A 16,740-nucleotide genomic window follows, 5' to 3' on the forward strand; every position below is an offset into this window, starting at 1 on the left:
CGAAAGTATCGCCAGCGCAGCGTAAAAATAGGCTAAATATTCAAGCTCGTGATCTTCTCAGTAATCCTTTTATCAGCATCACGCATATTTTTAACATCTCTGGTATGTGTTCGAGAAGCTTACCAACTGCAGCCATTCTCCATTAAATTAGACAGCGTGTCTAGGAAATTAGACATGATTAAAGTTTATCTGTGGGACCCAATCGATCGCAAAGCTGAAAGATTCGAGATTGTGACGGAAAAAATGAAAGTAAGTCACAAATCGATTTCGGACACACGTGAAACCTCCGTGAGGTCAGTAGTTCGAAGCCCGTACAGGCCTGATATTTTTCAGGTGTGATTTTCGCTATTGCATAAATAGCGCTCTCTACTGCGAGGATCATGCATCACACGTATCTAACACCGCAGTTCAAAATGTATGAACTTCATATATACATTGTGTCTGATTTATCATCACGGGTTTATTACGAATCAACTTAACGGCCTGCTCCCAGTTGGCTTGTTAGCTCAATTGGTAGAGCGCTGCACTAGTATCGCAGAGGTCAGTGGTTCGAATACCGTACAGGCCTGATTTTTTTCAGGTGTGATTTTCGCTATTGCGTAAATAGCGCTCTCTACTTCGAGGATCATGCATTACACGTATCTAATACCGCAGTTCAAAATATATGAACTTCATATATACATTGTACACGTGAAACTGTAAATATTGCAAAAAGGTTTGCTTCTGGAACGCAAGCAAAGGGCATTTTTGAAAAATTTGAGCTCGGGTATGCGCATGGCCGAGTAAAAGATATGGCCCCCCAGGTTTCAAAACGCTCCGCTGCCTCTCACTTTACTTCCATTTATGTTCATCCAGAGACCTCATTGAAGACAGTCATTGGGCTCATCGATTGCGTCTCCTTTAATAATAATAATAATAGACAGTTGAACGTGGAGAAACACTTAGCTAGAAGCTAGTTTATAGGTTTTCCACCAAACAACTGAAACAAATAATTCAAATTGAAAATAACATTATTAAGAATCCCAACTGGCCCAAGGCAAACCAGTTCGCTAGATACAAGCATGGCCGAGGATTCGAAACTCGGCCAAGTCACTATCGGAACACAAGTTTTTTTTTTGCGACAGGTCATGTTGTTAACCTCCCACACGTACCCAAGTTTCAGTTATACATTTTACCGACGTGTTTTGATCCTACAATCTAGAAGAATCGGAGATAACATAAACACACCATAACAACCAATTTCACGTTGTGTTTTCTCATTTTTTATACTATTTTTTTGTCTTTATTTTAGCTCGAAACCGCAGTTAATTTTTATTTATTTTTTTTAATTTTATTTTGTTCCTGTTGTTCTAGAAGTCACTTATATCATGTCCAGCAGACAAACAGACGCTTTCATTTCTTTTGATTCTTTGTCATGCTAATCAAAAATCATTCCTTTGTTTTTATTTCTGTTAACTTGTATGCGCGCAGTTCATTCTGAAGTCAGGTTGTGATGAACATTTCGATGAAAGGCTGTTTAATCTTAACCAATAAGGGTAACTCCAATCTTATCATAGGTCTAAATATTAAAAAGCTCGCAACTAGGATTCAGGGTTAAGGCAAAACGTAAGAGGCTTCTAAGGCAGTACAATGTGAACAATGGAGTAAAAAAGGACCAGAAAGCTGCGTCTGACTGGTTGGGTATAGAGCAATTTGCAATGTAGTGTCGGGAGTAATATGGGATTGCTCTGGTTCACCTTTACTTTTCTCTGTGATTGGTCCAAAAACCTCGTGCCATCTTCTTAACCAATCAGATGCAAAACTAAAGGCAATTGCGTCACATTTCTCAAATTTCTGAAAATAACGGAAGTGGCCGGAGTAAGGAAACTTTATTTACCTACCGTGTTCAGTTGAACGGCATTTTACAAGGCTGATCAGCTTCATTAAGTCGCCCATGTACAATTTCTATCAGATAATTGCTTGTCCACAAAGCTAAAGGCACAGCATTTACTACCCCTACCAAAACGTGTCTCTTCCATCTTTTTCGCCAAACAGCCATGACAGCAATGTTCTGATAGTGAGTCTCAATTGCGAGAGATACGCTGGTGAAAAACCATTCAATCACCAGCTGAACTGAGGTACGAATGGCAAACTTTAGAAGTGAACTATGTTTTAAGTAAATGAGCTGATACAAGTACAAACCACCGTTAACAGATACTATACCAGCTGATTCGTATAACATGCTTATGATAGCGACATCAGCCATCAGTCTCTCACGACGCGGGGTTCGAAAACTTCCCCAAGGAGCTGATTTTCTTTTCCAAATAACATGAAATATGTGGTCAATGACAACCATGGTGCTACGTTCTATGACTTCTGCAAAGCCATGGACTATCCCAAGAATGGCGATGGACTGCAAACTGTCTAAATCTGCTTGTAAGACTCGAAAAATGATCGCTGAGCCGAAATACCAAGGTACCAAGAGGACGTATGAATATCCCGGATGAGTTATGTTCCATAACCGCTGAACGCAGATTCGGGAGATTGCTTTGAAGATAACTCCACTAAGGGGCGAAAAGAGCGCAATTAATAATTTTCCCGTTTCATTTTCCTTGTTATACACGGGGTAAAGAAACGAAGTTATGAGGATGCCAAGAAGGAAAGTAACCAAGCTTGGCAACAATATTTTTAAAAGTATATTTAGGCGCCGTCGTTTTGATAGTATCCTGAAATGGTTTGTAAGAAGATAAACTTGCCAACAAGTACTGAGCAAAAATAGAGAGTTAAGTGGCAGCCTCTGCAATGTTGATATCTTGGAATGAGATATTCCATAGGCTTGGAGGACTACACGATAAACTGCATCCAAAGAAAGCATAAGAAAGGCAACGAGGATCAATTTTCTCTTGATCTCTTTTAACTGGTATGGTCGGAAAAGGAAGAGTGTAGTTACAAAGAACCACATGTAAAGGAAAATGCATGCTATCACTTGAGACAATGTTCGAATCCATTGTATTTTCAGTGGAATGGAATCGTTTGAGTTAAATTGGCAGTTGAGTTCAGTTTGATAAGAGATGTAGGAGATCAACAAATAAAGTGAACCTATGATGGTAGCAGCCAGCGGTGAAATCAAAGCTCCAATGTACATTGACTTACAAACTGTGCGGAGAGCGGATGGTCTGAATCTCTTCCAAGCCATTGCTCTATCTTGATTTTGCTGTTTGTCTTGTATTTCTTGATGCTCATCTGGTAAGCAGGCGTCTAAAACTCTCACATTAACACTGCAGGCTGCGAAATAATTCGGGCTTGTGACCTCCTTGTCGTCATGTTCTTGATAAATTAGTTCATCGACTGGAAGGTAATTCCATTCCAGACCTGTGCTCTGTAGAGGATCGTAGCCAAAAGACTCTGCAGTGAATTCAGGTTCTTCCGGGTTATAATTCTCTGTCACGTTTCGTGTAAAACTAAAAACGATACGACCAAACACCTCTATCAATGTACTTCCCATTTGATATCATCAGTGGTAGGTAGATTTACAATATAAACATCCTTTTTCTCGGCAGGCTGTCAGCTTTATACATATTCCCAGCTTCAGAAACCAATAAACCCTTCTTTCACTTTTTTCGCCAGCAGCACTACTGTTATGGCTCATCCGGTAAATCTAAAAGGGTATAATATATTGACATTCTGTGAACTTGAACTGTAAAGACTGAAGCGCAGAGCTCCTCAGTAAGAATCATGGTGATTAAGTGGCATGATTTGCGCATGAATTGATGAGCATTTAGATCTTTCTTATATGTCATGATTGTTTTTGAGTTTATATTTCATCGCATTTGTGCCAACTCCCCTTGCTGCCTTATTTCCTCTTTTTTCTAATGTTGAATTTTCCTTTCTTTATATGGTGTAGTGCTTTTTCCGCTTCAGGCGTATTGGTGATTGCTGATTTGTCGCGAGTGGCTTTCGTACCACAGAAACTATTATGAGAAAAGAACGCGAGTTCTTCGAAAAACCCCTAAAGGACAGCATTGACTCAAAATAGCTCAAGCTTAGTAAGAAAGGGTTTTGCAGTCGATACTGTTGCGTCCTCCAAGAATTTGAATAAGTCATCGTGCTCTATTTGAAAAGTTTTTTTTCCTTTGTTTTGTTTTTTTTTTTTGGTTTGTTCACTCGTCGAAAATCGAGAAGTGTGCCTGATATATTCTTGCAATGCTGCTTTAAAAGCGTTTGCTTCGCTGGACCCACAAGTTTTTTATTCCTGACATCTAAGCCGTTGCTTTGCAGTTCCTCGTCGACATAAGGTAGTTTGGATTTTATGGGTTCCCTTGATTTGTTAAAAATTAAAAAAAAAATTCCGACTGCCGGTCAATTTCTTATTTGAAAACCGTGACCGGAAGTCCACCTCACGCAATCATCCATGGCTCCGTATTCTAAGCCCAGCGTAAATGGAGCTTAAGACATAATTTATGAATCACTTCGAGATCACATGGCAGTTCCTCGTCGACAAATAATAGTTTGGGTTGTAGAGGCTGTCTCGATTTGTTAAATTGTTAGAAAATGTTTTGACTGCCGGTCATTTAGCCCTAAAGCGTATTTTTAAATTCGGTATCACTTCTCTCCATCCGCTGTTCAGGCACTTTGTCCTCTGGGTTCACCTGTGGGTTTTTTTTATCCCAGCCATAATTGATATATACTTGCATCCTTTGGAGTCATGATCACAAACAGGAAGAACCCCTTTTAAATTCAGTGTTGCAGTTGTACAGCGACTTGCAAACTTGTGTTTAGATCCATTTTTCAAGCTTAGGACGCTTCAATGTTTACGTCTTAAACTTCAGCCACCCTATCGCCTCCGCTTTGTTTAAAAAACTAGACCTTTCCCTAATTTTAAGCCGCAAATATAATTTCCATCATGATTGAGCTGCACAGTCCTACTTTACTCGACATATTCACTTACGTGACTCAAAGTGGTACGTTTACCCAAAATGCAACGCATGACGCTAACAATTTCATTATCGTGACAAATGTTTTTCTTGTAAAGGTCAAAGTCTTTCAGCGCAAACCTATGTTGAATTTTACTGTCATATCCTTTCAGCATGGGTACAAGCACACTAATAGAGGTGTTCGGTCACATCGTAGTCAGTTTTACGCGAGGCGTAATAGCGTTTTACAACCCGGATGAACCAGAATTCACGACAGAGTCCTTAGGCTACAATCCATTAGAAAGCACAGGTCGAGGATGGAATTATTATCCTTTGGATGAATTCATTTATCAAGAATACAGTGATAAAGAACACACGACTGACGCTCAGTCTCATACGCCGTCAAGGAGTCTTGCTGTAAGAGGTATAGACGCTTGCTCAACCGAAGAAAAGGAAGAAACACGAGGCGAACAGCGAGGAGACGATAGAGCAATGGCTTGGAAGAGTTTCAGGCCTTCAATTTGTTACACAATTTGGAAGTCACTGTTTACTGGAACTTTGATTTCCTTATTAACTGCAACAGTCATCGGCTCTCTGTTCGTGTTCTTCACTTATCTCTCATACGAAACTGTACTCGACTGCCCGTTTCACTCCGTTGAGTCAATTCCGTTACAAATACAATGGATGAAATGTATGTCCGGTATCGTATCTTCTGCCTTTGTTTACATTTGGTTCCTTGTGAGTATGTTACTCTTATTTCGCCCTTACCAGTTAATAGGGGTTAAAATAAAACTGTCGCTTGCTGCTCTCTCAGTATACTGCTTGGATGCTTTTTATCGTATTGGTCTGCAAGCCTTCGAAGTGTTACAATCCAAAGCGTTCACGTCACTGAAACTTCCACTCAATATTTTGTTTCTTGTCAGTATATGTTTGCAAGTATATCTTGTAACGACTCACTTCTCGGTCAGCCTTTCAAGGAGAAAACGAGCTTCTTTATTCTTGCAATTGATTCTTCCAAACTGTTTGAGTGACGCTGTTACTTTCATTACAATTTACACCATTTACCCAGCATACAATAAACAAACAAACGAAGGTAAACTGCTGATTGCCATCCTCGCTCCTCTAGTTGGATTTGTACTCAAAGTGATTTGCAGGATTTCTGTTCAGCGGCTAAGGAACATTACCCATCCGGGATATTCATACGTATTACTGGCGCCGCTGTACTTTGGCTCAGCTATTATGTTTCGAGTTTTACAAGCAAATTTAGACAGTTTGCGATCCATGGCTATTCTTGGAATAGTTCACGGAATTTCGGAGGTCTTAGAACGAATCTTTATGGTCATTATCGATCATTACGGCCATGTTATTTGGAAAAGAACGTCAGCTCCTTGGGGAAGTTTTCGTACTCCTCGCCGTGAGAGACTAATGGCTGATACTGCAATTATGAGCATGTTGTATGAATCAATTGGTGTGGTGTCTGTCAATGGCGTGTTATACCTTTATAAAGCTATTTTCCTACAAAATGAGCCTCTTATAAAATTGCTTCAATCGTTTGCCGTCCAAAGTTCAATTTTATTGGTGATTGAGTGGTTTTTCACCAGCATGTCTCTAGCGGTCGTGACTCAATATCAGAACATGGCCGTCATGGCTGTTTGGCGAAAAACATGGAGGAGACACACAATTGTGGCAGTTGTCTGCGCGGTTCCCTTTGCACTATGGTCAAGTGGCTATCTCTTAGAGATTCTGCATGGGCGCTTCAAAGACACTAACCATCCTTGTAGGATGCCGTTTACATAAGAGTACGTAAGATTTCAGCAATCTTCACTGATGACCTCCGTATCTTCTGTTAGTTTACGAGCTTAATGGATCATAGAGTATCTTTCCATTTTCTTCACAAGCGAAAAGTACACCTGTCTGTCAAGTTTCCATCATAATCATCCCCTGAGAAATTCCGTGTTGATCACTCACGAGAGTAAGAGGGTTAAGAGTTCGTAAGATTCAGCAATCTTTACTGGCGACCTTCGATCTTCAGTTAGTGTCCAAGATTATAGATCATGCAGTGTCTTTGAATTTTCTTTCTTATACAGAAGTGGTGATGGAAAGCACGCCCGTCTGTAAAGTTTCCGTCATAACCATCCCCTCTACCTGGTGTAGTTCATGAATTCATTCAGAGATTTCTACAGCTGTAGAATGTTTGCGACACTTGGAAAGTGACGAAACCTTATCATATAGATCAAATATGATAAAAAATTATTTTAAAATAGAAATCTGTTGTTCCCTGTGGCTCTTTGGCACAGAAGATGGAAAAGACCTCTACTTGTGGCAATTGTCAATGCAGTTCCCTTAGCATTATGCACAAGCGCTTCGAACACACAGACACTCTTTGCAAAATACCGTTTACTTAACAATTAAAAATGGTTGGGAGATCTCCGCTAATTTTGGTGGACTTTGTGTTTTGTGATAGTCTCCGACTCAATTTATCCGAGATTGATTTTGCATTTGCATCACGTGTGATCATTTATCTCAGACAACAATAGTGCTCAAAAGTGCACCTATCTTTTGGATATTCTGTAAAATATCCCTCAATCTAGGTTTGGTTATTTATTTTGAGATGCTTACGAGAGCCAAATCATATAATCAAACACTCCTTGTTCAAACCGAAATTGCTATGTAAATTTCAAGGTGCCTTTCATGTTGTGCATATACCCAATCAAGTTAGCTGAAGACTGTTGAAATCGAAAGCACTGTTTTCACTACGGTGTGCATCTTATTTCGCATAAATTGTATTTTTTGTATGTATGTGTTTTATCCATGGCAATCGAGAGGTATAATTCGATGGTGCGAATCTCGGTTAACATAAAATATTAGTGAGCGCTTTTTTGGAGCGTAAACTATCAGAATGGGAAATGATCAAGTTTGTGGTCTTGCTTAGGTAAAATATGAAATGAATTTAACAGATGATACAATTCGAAACATATCTTACTCAAGGCTGTATTATTTTATTTTATTATAGAGTTATCCCCTGATATATATCGAAATGAGTAGAATAGCCACGACATGTGGGTTCATGAGATAGCGTAAGATAACGCAGCGAAAGCCGAAGTTCTTCATCAGAACTACTAAGTAGAATAAGTAAAAGTGAAGTGTGATCGTCCCGGCGAGTGTAATCCTGATATATCCAAATCATTTCGTTACTCCCACCGACGCAGCCCCAAACAGTTTCTTTCGAAACTATCAGCCTTTAGTCCTGAGAAGGACTGTTGTCGGTCGAGGTGACTGACGTTTGGACAACCTGTGCGGAAGTCATCATCAGAGTAAACAGTCCTCAGAAATACGCTCACCCGGACGATCACGCTACACTTTCACATGTTACCCTCAGGCTCAAACCATTTTCTGTAAAGCTGTTTTTGTCCTTTTACTTTTCCTCTCTTGATAAAATTTCAGAAAGATTCCCTCAAGATATCATTAAATGAAGTATCAAAGTCGGCAGTGATTATAGGAATTTTTCTTGGTACCTTCGTTATCTCGTACCTTCGCCTCCCGGTTAGCTCAATGGAGAGAGCGCTGGACTGTTGTGCGGGAGGTCGAGGGCTCGAGCCCCGGCCGGATCAACACTCAAGGTCTTAAAATAATTGAGAAGAATTTGCTACCTTTCTATAACATCAAGAAATGGTTAGATATTCTAGTCTTCTCGGATAGGGACGAATAAATGGAGGTCCCGTCTCCTGCAGGGTTGGGGTAGGAGACGTTAATTTCCCACACACGAGATTACTGTGTGATGGATGTCCTACCCTGGGGTGGGATGGCTGGGAAGGTGAGATCGATAGACTGAAGCGGCTGCCAGAGGCGCCTGATATGCTGACGTCTGTTCTCAACCTTACACTACACCCGTAATTCAGCCTCTAGGCTGCAAGTGGTCAGATATAAACTATATTCATATATATATTCATTCCATGCGCAGTTCAAGGCCCAAAGCTCAAGCGAAAAACACGCAGAAACAAAATCAGCCATGTTCAGTTCATTGTAAAACAAACACTAGTCACAATGTGCTCAGCTGTTTCGATATCCGACGCAGTACTGAAGTGCAATGCATCCTATCGATCAGTAGAGCGATCGATACAAAAAGCCATCCTAGGTGGGTTGCCATAAGACTAAAATATAAGTTACGTAAATATCTACACTGGGAAGCATGGGCAGTACTCTGATAGAGGTGTTTGGCCACATCGTTGTCAGTTTTACGCGAGGCGTGGTAGAGCATTACAATCCAAAAGAACCTGAATTCACGGCAGAGTCTTTGAGCTACAGTCGTTTAGGTAGCACAGTTGTAGAATGGAATTATCTCCCAGTTGACGAGCTTATTTATCAGGAGTACAGCGACAGAGAAGCCAGAACTTTGGATTATCAGACTGGTATAAATCAAAATGTAAGGGTCATAGATGGCTGCTCACTTGAGGAAAACGATAAAATACAAACTGAACAGCAGGAATAAGATAGAGCAATGGCTCGGAAGCGACTCACACCATCCGCTCTCCGCACGGTTTGTAAATCAATGTACATTGGAGCTTTAATTTCCTTACTAACATCGTCCGTCGTGGGCTCACTCTATATATTATTAACTTATATCACTTACAAAACTGAACTAAATTGTCTGTTCAATTCCAAAGGTACGATTCCAGTAAAAGTACAATGGGTAAATTCAATATCTGCCATCACATCTTGCTTCTTTCTCGACAAGTGGTTCTCCGTTAACTTCGTTTTTCTCTTTCGGCCGTATCAATTAATGGGGTTGAAAGGAAAACTTTTTCTGGTTTCTTTCCTCTTTTATTGTCTGGATGCATTGTATCGCGTGACTCTACATGCCTTGGACAGGGCTTCATTGAATGAAGGAGTTTCGTTACGGAAGACCCCGCCGCGCCTATCTCTTGCGATCGTGACTCACTATCAGAACATGGCTGTCATGGCTGTATGGGGAAAAAGATGGAAGAGACATACACTCGTAGCAATTATTAATGCGGTGTTTGCTTCATTATGGTCGAGTGGATACTGCGCAGAAGTTTTGCATGTTCGCTTCGGTGATAATGGTCAACCTTGCAAGACGTCTTTTTCTTAAGTAGTATGAGGAAATCAGGAGTTGCAGTGTTCGCTAGCTGGGTTCCTGGATCGTCTTAAATTTCTCGATGGCCATTCAGATAAGTAATATCTTCAACACCGGTTTTCATGGGTTTAATGGAAGTCGCCAATTTTTTAGAAATCCCTCAGTCAATTAATAGTTAGTTATTGGCATTATGGCCAAGTTTACTTAACTCTTTCCTTCCAAGATCTCATCAGTAATTCTCCTTAGTTGCTGCGATACAATTCTGATGATGTTACCTCAGAGAGTTTGCTATTGGATAAACTGATAATCCCCTTATTGTTGTTTCTCCTTTATTTCTATCACTTTCCAGCTCGATACTACATTGATATTGCGAAGAGAAAGTCTGTGTTTGTCACTCATGAGAGTTTGGGGGATAAGAGTTTGTAAGATTCAGGAATCTTCACTGGTGACCTTCGCATCTTCTGTTAGTGTCCGAGATTATAGATCAGGCAGTGTCTGAATTTTTTTCACAAGGGATAGTTTCTCTTATACTGCAGTGGTGATGAAAAGTGAACCTGCCCGTTTAGTTTCCGTCAAAATCATCCGATGTACTTGGTGAGACTCATTGATTCATTACGTGATTTTCTCAGTTGTAGAGTGTTTACGACGCCTAAAAAGCGATGAAAGTCACGTCAAATAATCACAAAGTTAATTGATATGATCAAAAGTTATTTTAAAATATAAATCTGGTGTTCCATTGTTTTCGTATAGTCAACAAAATAAAATAAACTCCGAATCCAGATTGTATGAACCAAAAGTATGTTTGTTAGGTTTTCCAAAATTGTTTTATTTATGAATGGTATTTTCGCCAAACGTTTTTTTAGTCCAAAGCAGATTTAAGGTACAATCTACGTTAAAACGCAATATTAGGGACCTTAAGCAAAGCACGAAGGCGACGGCAACGAGGACGTGGAAAAACAAAGGTTCTAATTGGCAGAACAATAGCTCAGCACGTGCGTTTCAAAACTTTGTATATATCTGAGCCGTCCTTTGCAAAACAACAATGTGAAATCACCAAACTTTGCATCGTCTGCGAACCGAAACTGCCACGGCAAATCATTTTAATTTCCACTTTGAACTCAACGCTGCTTTTATAGGTTCTGTTGCGGTTGATGTGTGGCTCCGTATGAGACGGTAAACACATGCAGTTATTTTCGAAATTCTAATTGAAAGTAAAAAATATTTTTTTTAACCTTTTTCCCTTAGTGTTGCCGTCCTGGCTGCTTATGGTCCGTAATTTCAAAGCCTTAACTGAGAACAAAATGACAAATAACTTCGAACGGTGTTAATTTTTGTAACATGTTGTGCATTTGGGTGTCTACTTTTAATATGTATGGTCCTATCACCTGATAAAGTGTGCTTTTCGGATGAGTGTCGTAAAAGCAAAATACATGTAATGACAACAGCCGAGCATAAGAAAGGAAAATACATTTAAGAGCCAAGGAGAATGGACTTTGTTACGAGGATCGAATTATTTTTACTGAATCTGTCACGCAATCCCAGACTTTTCTAGAATTATCTATAATCTGTAATATTCCAGAAACTTCTTTCGTGACTCAGCAGTTTCCAAAAATAGTACAACTTGTAATACGCTATAAATAGTAATAGAACATTCTAGATAACTAAAGTAAACGTATAAAAGCTGGCTTGTGAGAAGTACAAAAGAGATTTGCCCGAGGGCTTACCCTCGTGGCTTGCTGACAGAACTTTTGGAAGCTATGATATGACGAGGCTATGACCTTTTGACCTTGCGATATCCGGAGAGAAGAAAGAGAAGAAAGAGACGATAGCCGAGAAGGGAAGGAGATAAAGAATTTAGAGTTCACTATGAAGTCCTCCGGAAGAATTTGTGTACACGGAAAGAAAGCCATGAATCAAGAAAGCCAAGCGCTATGGTCTTCAGTCGGTGGATGTTGGAATTGGAAGTTGATCAAGACGAAGAACACTTCTACGGCATGAAGGATTGTAAGCCTGCTTTATGAACTGCTTAACTTAATCCTTAACCTAACTAAATTAGACAATGTAAAACTAATTAAATAATAGTTAAAATGGGTAACTGCTTGTTGTTACATTTTTGTTGCGTGCCATATATCGTACTCGGGAGTCTACTTTCATATATGCTTTGTTAGCGGACATTTGTTGGTCATTCGTGCACGTAACAACTTGAAACCGATGAAATTGCGTAAAGTGCGGGAAAATGCGAGCGACCAATTCGTGATGCTTTCAGTGTTGCCTTTGATTGGTTAAAAGAGTTGTGCGAGTTCTCTGGGCCAATCAAAGAGCGAAATAAAACAAACACAAAACAATTAGTAAAGAGTTTATTTAAAGGGTTTATTTCACAAATAAATATATGGCAGCCCTCCAAGGGGCTGAATTGCGTATTTACAAAAAGTGTAACAGAATATCTAGTAGTATGACTAATGTAAGAATAATAATAAGCCTAAAAGTGAAATTGAATACTGTAAAATGAGGAAACTTATTATTAAAATTAATAAAACTATATTTATATAATATCATGCTCAATACAAGATTTCATTAAAAATGTGTCCCTGAACCTATTTGTTTTCCACCTTGGTGTTTCAAAACGCCTGCATCGTCTTAGACGGTAAGACGACTTATGGGCTGAAGGTAAAAGATTTCTTAACCGCGTATCAAGAAAAGTGGCTGAAATTTGATAACAATAGGCTTTGTTAGACAGGCGAAAAATGACTCTATATGGCCATTTTTGAACAATGGCGCAACAGCTTCAGAACACACGAGGGATTTGTCGAGGCTTCCGATTAGCATACGAGCGGGAAATTTAAACGCTCGGAAAGACTAGACTTTAGTTTAGAACTATGACGACTTTAGTTTAGAACTATGACAGTTTCTGGAGAAAGATTTATACGGAAAGAGCTGGTCTGAATGAGACACATAACGTAGTTTGAATTCTCGATGTGTGCATTGCCACATTAGCGGTCAATTCTTTCCTGGGGTAGACCATTGAGAGTTGACTCGACGAGACAAATTTACGCTACCCACTTCCCCGAAGCGACTAAATCAGCGTTTAATTTTCCCTTGGGGTACTCCGGTGACAATTTATCTGTCGTGTGCAAATATGCGCTACCTACTCTTCCAAAATAGCTAAATTGTGATGCCAAAACCTTTTTCCGATTAGTCACGAACTTTTTCGTGTCGCTTCGTCCAAAGTCCCTCAGCGCTACAAAGAACAAAAGGACTATTGTTTACTCTTTGATGTGTGAAGTTGAGCCGGAACAATAGACCATTTCTTGATAGGCGGTTACTCTTATCATTTAAAACAGAATTAAAGGTCGGAGTACTTTCGACACTCACTTGAAATTTGCTTTATTACAAGCGACTGCATGTATTTCTTAATGCAATAACCAACAAATGTTTGGTTAGGAGATTGTGTCAGACCAAGCGCTTTGTCGGAAGGTTTCCTCCAGTTCCATCGTGGGTTGTTCGCACTTCCTTTTCTAAGTTTAAAACTAATCCTTGTCCCACTCAGCGGATTTAGCTGGTGGCTTTTAAATTGCGCTCTAAAGGTCTTTATCTAGCGATGAAGTCAAGTGAGAACGTATTAATATCATCAAATGGAGTAAGATGGTTAACGATGGTAAAGCACTTTTGTCGACTTTGATTGGTGCTTAAGTTATTACGATTCCTCGCGCAGATCAGAGCCCACAGACAGGTCCAGCGGCAAAGCATGCGAAAAATATATCAGCCATATCAACATGGTGGTCTCAAAATTTTAACTAACTTCATGTTCTCCTGAAACGCCTTTGCCTTGACGAAAATCATTAGTCCATATAGACGTGACCAACATTATTTTTTTGGCGGCTTTTAGGCAGATGTGAAGTAAAAGAAATTCCTGTCTCGATAATTGTTTGAAATACGTAGTAATTTTGGGAAACTTCCGTTGAAGATGAGACTGCATTTACATACTGAAATTGCCCACCATGTGATCAACTGTTGCGGTACGACCTAATACGGATAAAAATGGATAAATAGTAATTTTACGAGAATTCCTTCAGATGTGAGACTGCATTTACCTACCAAAATTGTCCACCATGTGGTAAGCGGTTTCGATTCGACCTCCTATGGATAAAAAGAGGAATCATTAATGACAATCATGACAAATCTTCTGACAATCACATAAATTGAGAATGATTAGCAGTACACTGATAGAGGTGTTTGGTCACATCGTTGTCAGTTTTCAGTACTCGAGGCGTGACCGAATATTAAAATCCAGAAGATACTGAATTCACGGCAGAATCTTTTGGCTACGATCCTCTCCAAAGCACAGGTCTCGAGTGGAATTATCATCCTGTTGATGAGTTTATTTATCAGGAGTACAGTGATAGGGGTGACACAGCTGGCTGTTCTTACCCAATATCAAGAAGTCTTGCTGTGAGAGTTATAGAAGCGTGCTCACCTAAGGACATCGAAGAAATATCCCATGATCAGCAAGATGAAGATGAGAATATGGCATGGAAGCGACTCGGACCATCCGGTTTCCGCACAAGTTTTAAATCCACGTACATTGGAGCTTAATTTTACTTTTAGCTGCCACTGTCATAGGCTCTATTTTTGTGTTTTTCACTTGTCTCTCGTACAAAACTGTACTAAGCTGTCAGTTCTGGCCCAGGGAACTAATTCCAGTACAACTACAATGGATGAGATGCATTTGTAAAATCGCATCTTGCGCTTTTCATTATATATGGTTTCCTGTAAATGTGTTATTCCTGTTTCGCCCTTATCAATTAATGGGGTTAAAGAGAAAGCTCTTTCTGGCCTCTACCTTTGGGTATTGCTTGGATGCTCTTTGTCTTGTTGGTCTACAAGCCTTAAATGCATCTGGGTTTCAAAAATTTCCTCCCGTTCTTATGTTTCTTTTCACTATTTGTTTACAAGTATATCTTATAACCACCCATTTCTCGGTCGGCCATTCGAGGAGACAACGAGCCAGATTATTCTTACAATTGATTCTTCCTGGCTGTTTGTGTTACATTCTTGGTTTTATAGCAGTTTTTTCCCTCTACCTTGCATACAACAAACAAAAGAAGAAAGAAGAAGTGAAAAACTTCTAAAAAATAAAAACTTGCGACAAAACGTTGCTTGATAGCATTGTGAAATTTAAAAACGATAAGAAGGTATAGAAAGCTAAAATCGACGACGTCTCGACATTAACATAACGTCATTATCAAAGCAAGAATGTATAAAAATAAGTTATATAAATACTAAAGACGAACAATGAGAGAAAATAATTTGCGGGTTAAACAAAAAATTTAACACGTGTGGAGTCCGTTTGCACGTTCAGATTCTGGTTCAAGAACAAAGGTAAATTATTAATCGCTATCTTTGCTCCGCTTGTTGGAGTTGTGCTCAAAATCATTTGCAGAATTTCTGTTCGGCGACTACGAAACACTTCCCATCCGAGATATTCATTCGTCTTAATGGCGCCGGTGTATTTCGGCTCACCGGCGATGTTTCGAGTTTTACAAGCGGATTTAAACTGTTTACAATCCAGGATAGTTCTTGGAATAATTCATGGCGTTGCAGAAGTCATGACACGAAGCATAATGGTCGTGATTGATCACTACTGCCACGTCATATTGAGAAGAACATCAGCTCCTTGGGGAAGTTTTCGCACTCCTCGCCGTGAGAGACTAATGGCTGATATCGCCATCATAAGCATGTTGTATCAATCCATTGGTGTCATGTCTGTTTATGGTGTATTGTACTTATATAAGGTAGTTTACCTACCAGGTGAATCTTTGTTGACGTTGCTTCAATCGTTTGCGATCCAAACGTCAATTTTAATGGTGATTGAGTGGTTTTTCACCAGCGTATCTTTTGCAATTGAGACTCGCTATCAAAACATGGCCGGTATGGCTGTTTGGCAAAGAAGATGGAAAAGACATCTGCTTGTGACAATTGTCAATGTAGTGCCCTTAGCACTGTGGTCAAGTTCATACCTCGTAGAAATTATACACAAGCGCTTCGTAAACAAAGAGACTCTTTGCAAAATGCCGTTTCCTTAATAATTAAAAATAGTTGGGAGATCTCCGCTATTCTGGTGGACTTTGTGTCTTGTGATCGTCTCCGACACAATTTATCCGAGTTGGATTTGCATATGCATCACATGTGATCGTTTATCTCAGACAACAGTAGTGCTTAAAAGTGCACCTATCTTATGGATATTCTCTTAAATATCCCTCACTCTTGGTTTGGTTAATTATTTCTGTCAGATCATCACAGATGTTGAAGATACTTACGAGAGCCAAATCATATAATCAAATATTGTTCAGACCGAAATGGCTATGTAAATTTGAAGGTGCCTTTATGCATATGGCTAATTAAGTTTGCTGAACACTGTTGAAACGAAAAGCACTGTTTCCATTACGGTATAAATTTTATTTCGCATGAATTGTGTTTTTCATGTATGTGTTTTATCCATGGCAATCGAAGGGTATATTTCGGTGGTGCGAATCTCGGTTAACATAAAATATTAGGAGGGTAAGCTATCAATGTGGGAAATGATGAAGTTTATGGTCTTGCTTAGGGAAAATATGGAATGAATTTAATAGATGATACAATTCGAAACATATTCTCATTCAAGGCTGTATTATTTTATGATAGGGTTATCCCGTGATATATATCGAAATGAATAGAATAGCCACGACATGTGGGTTCATGAGCCACAGTCGAAGG

At 39.5% G+C, this 16,740-nt stretch overlaps 2 protein-coding genes and 1 pseudogene across 3 annotated transcripts; 2 read left to right on the top strand and 1 right to left on the bottom strand.

The window, feature by feature from the left end:
* Positions 1-146: 146 nt before the first annotated feature.
* On the bottom strand, positions 147-4,866 carry LOC148722525 (uncharacterized). 2 transcript variants are annotated; one of them, XM_088736898.1, is made up of 2 exons: positions 1,881-4,866; positions 147-898 (listed from the first exon to the last, which is right to left on the bottom strand). In XM_088736898.1, the coding sequence occupies exon 1, from the start codon at positions 3,482-3,484 to the stop codon at positions 1,886-1,888; it is 1,599 nt and encodes a 532-aa protein (XP_088593024.1). In that variant the 5' UTR covers positions 3,485-4,866; the 3' UTR covers positions 147-898; positions 1,881-1,885. The 2 variants fall into 2 exon arrangements, with proteins under 2 accessions (XP_088593024.1, XP_088593025.1); XM_088736899.1 differs by lacking the exon at positions 147-898 and having other exon boundaries at positions 2,291-2,543; positions 3,133-4,866.
* Positions 4,867-5,066: 200 nt separating this feature from the next.
* Positions 5,067-12,082, top strand: LOC148722526 (uncharacterized). The gene has a single exon (XM_088736892.1). It carries the CDS (start codon positions 5,067-5,069, stop codon positions 6,687-6,689), a length of 1,623 nt encoding a protein of 540 aa, XP_088593018.1. The 3' UTR covers positions 6,690-12,082.
* LOC148722527 (uncharacterized) lies at positions 9,082-16,692 on the top strand (annotated as a pseudogene).
* The last annotated feature ends 48 nt before the right edge of the window (positions 16,693-16,740 follow it).

The sequence above is a fragment of the Stylophora pistillata genome, chromosome 10 (assembly GCF_964205215.1).
Source record: "Stylophora pistillata chromosome 10, jaStyPist1.2, whole genome shotgun sequence".
Lineage (NCBI taxonomy): Eukaryota > Metazoa > Cnidaria > Anthozoa > Scleractinia > Pocilloporidae > Stylophora > Stylophora pistillata.

Excerpts from the sequence above, each read along its gene's own strand:
- LOC148722526 (XM_088736892.1), top strand. The coding sequence starts at position 5,067 with ATGGGTACAAGCACACTAATAGAGGTGTTCGGTCACATCGTAGTCAGT.
- LOC148722525 (XM_088736898.1), bottom strand. The coding sequence starts at position 3,484 with ATGGGAAGTACATTGATAGAGGTGTTTGGTCGTATCGTTTTTAGTTTT.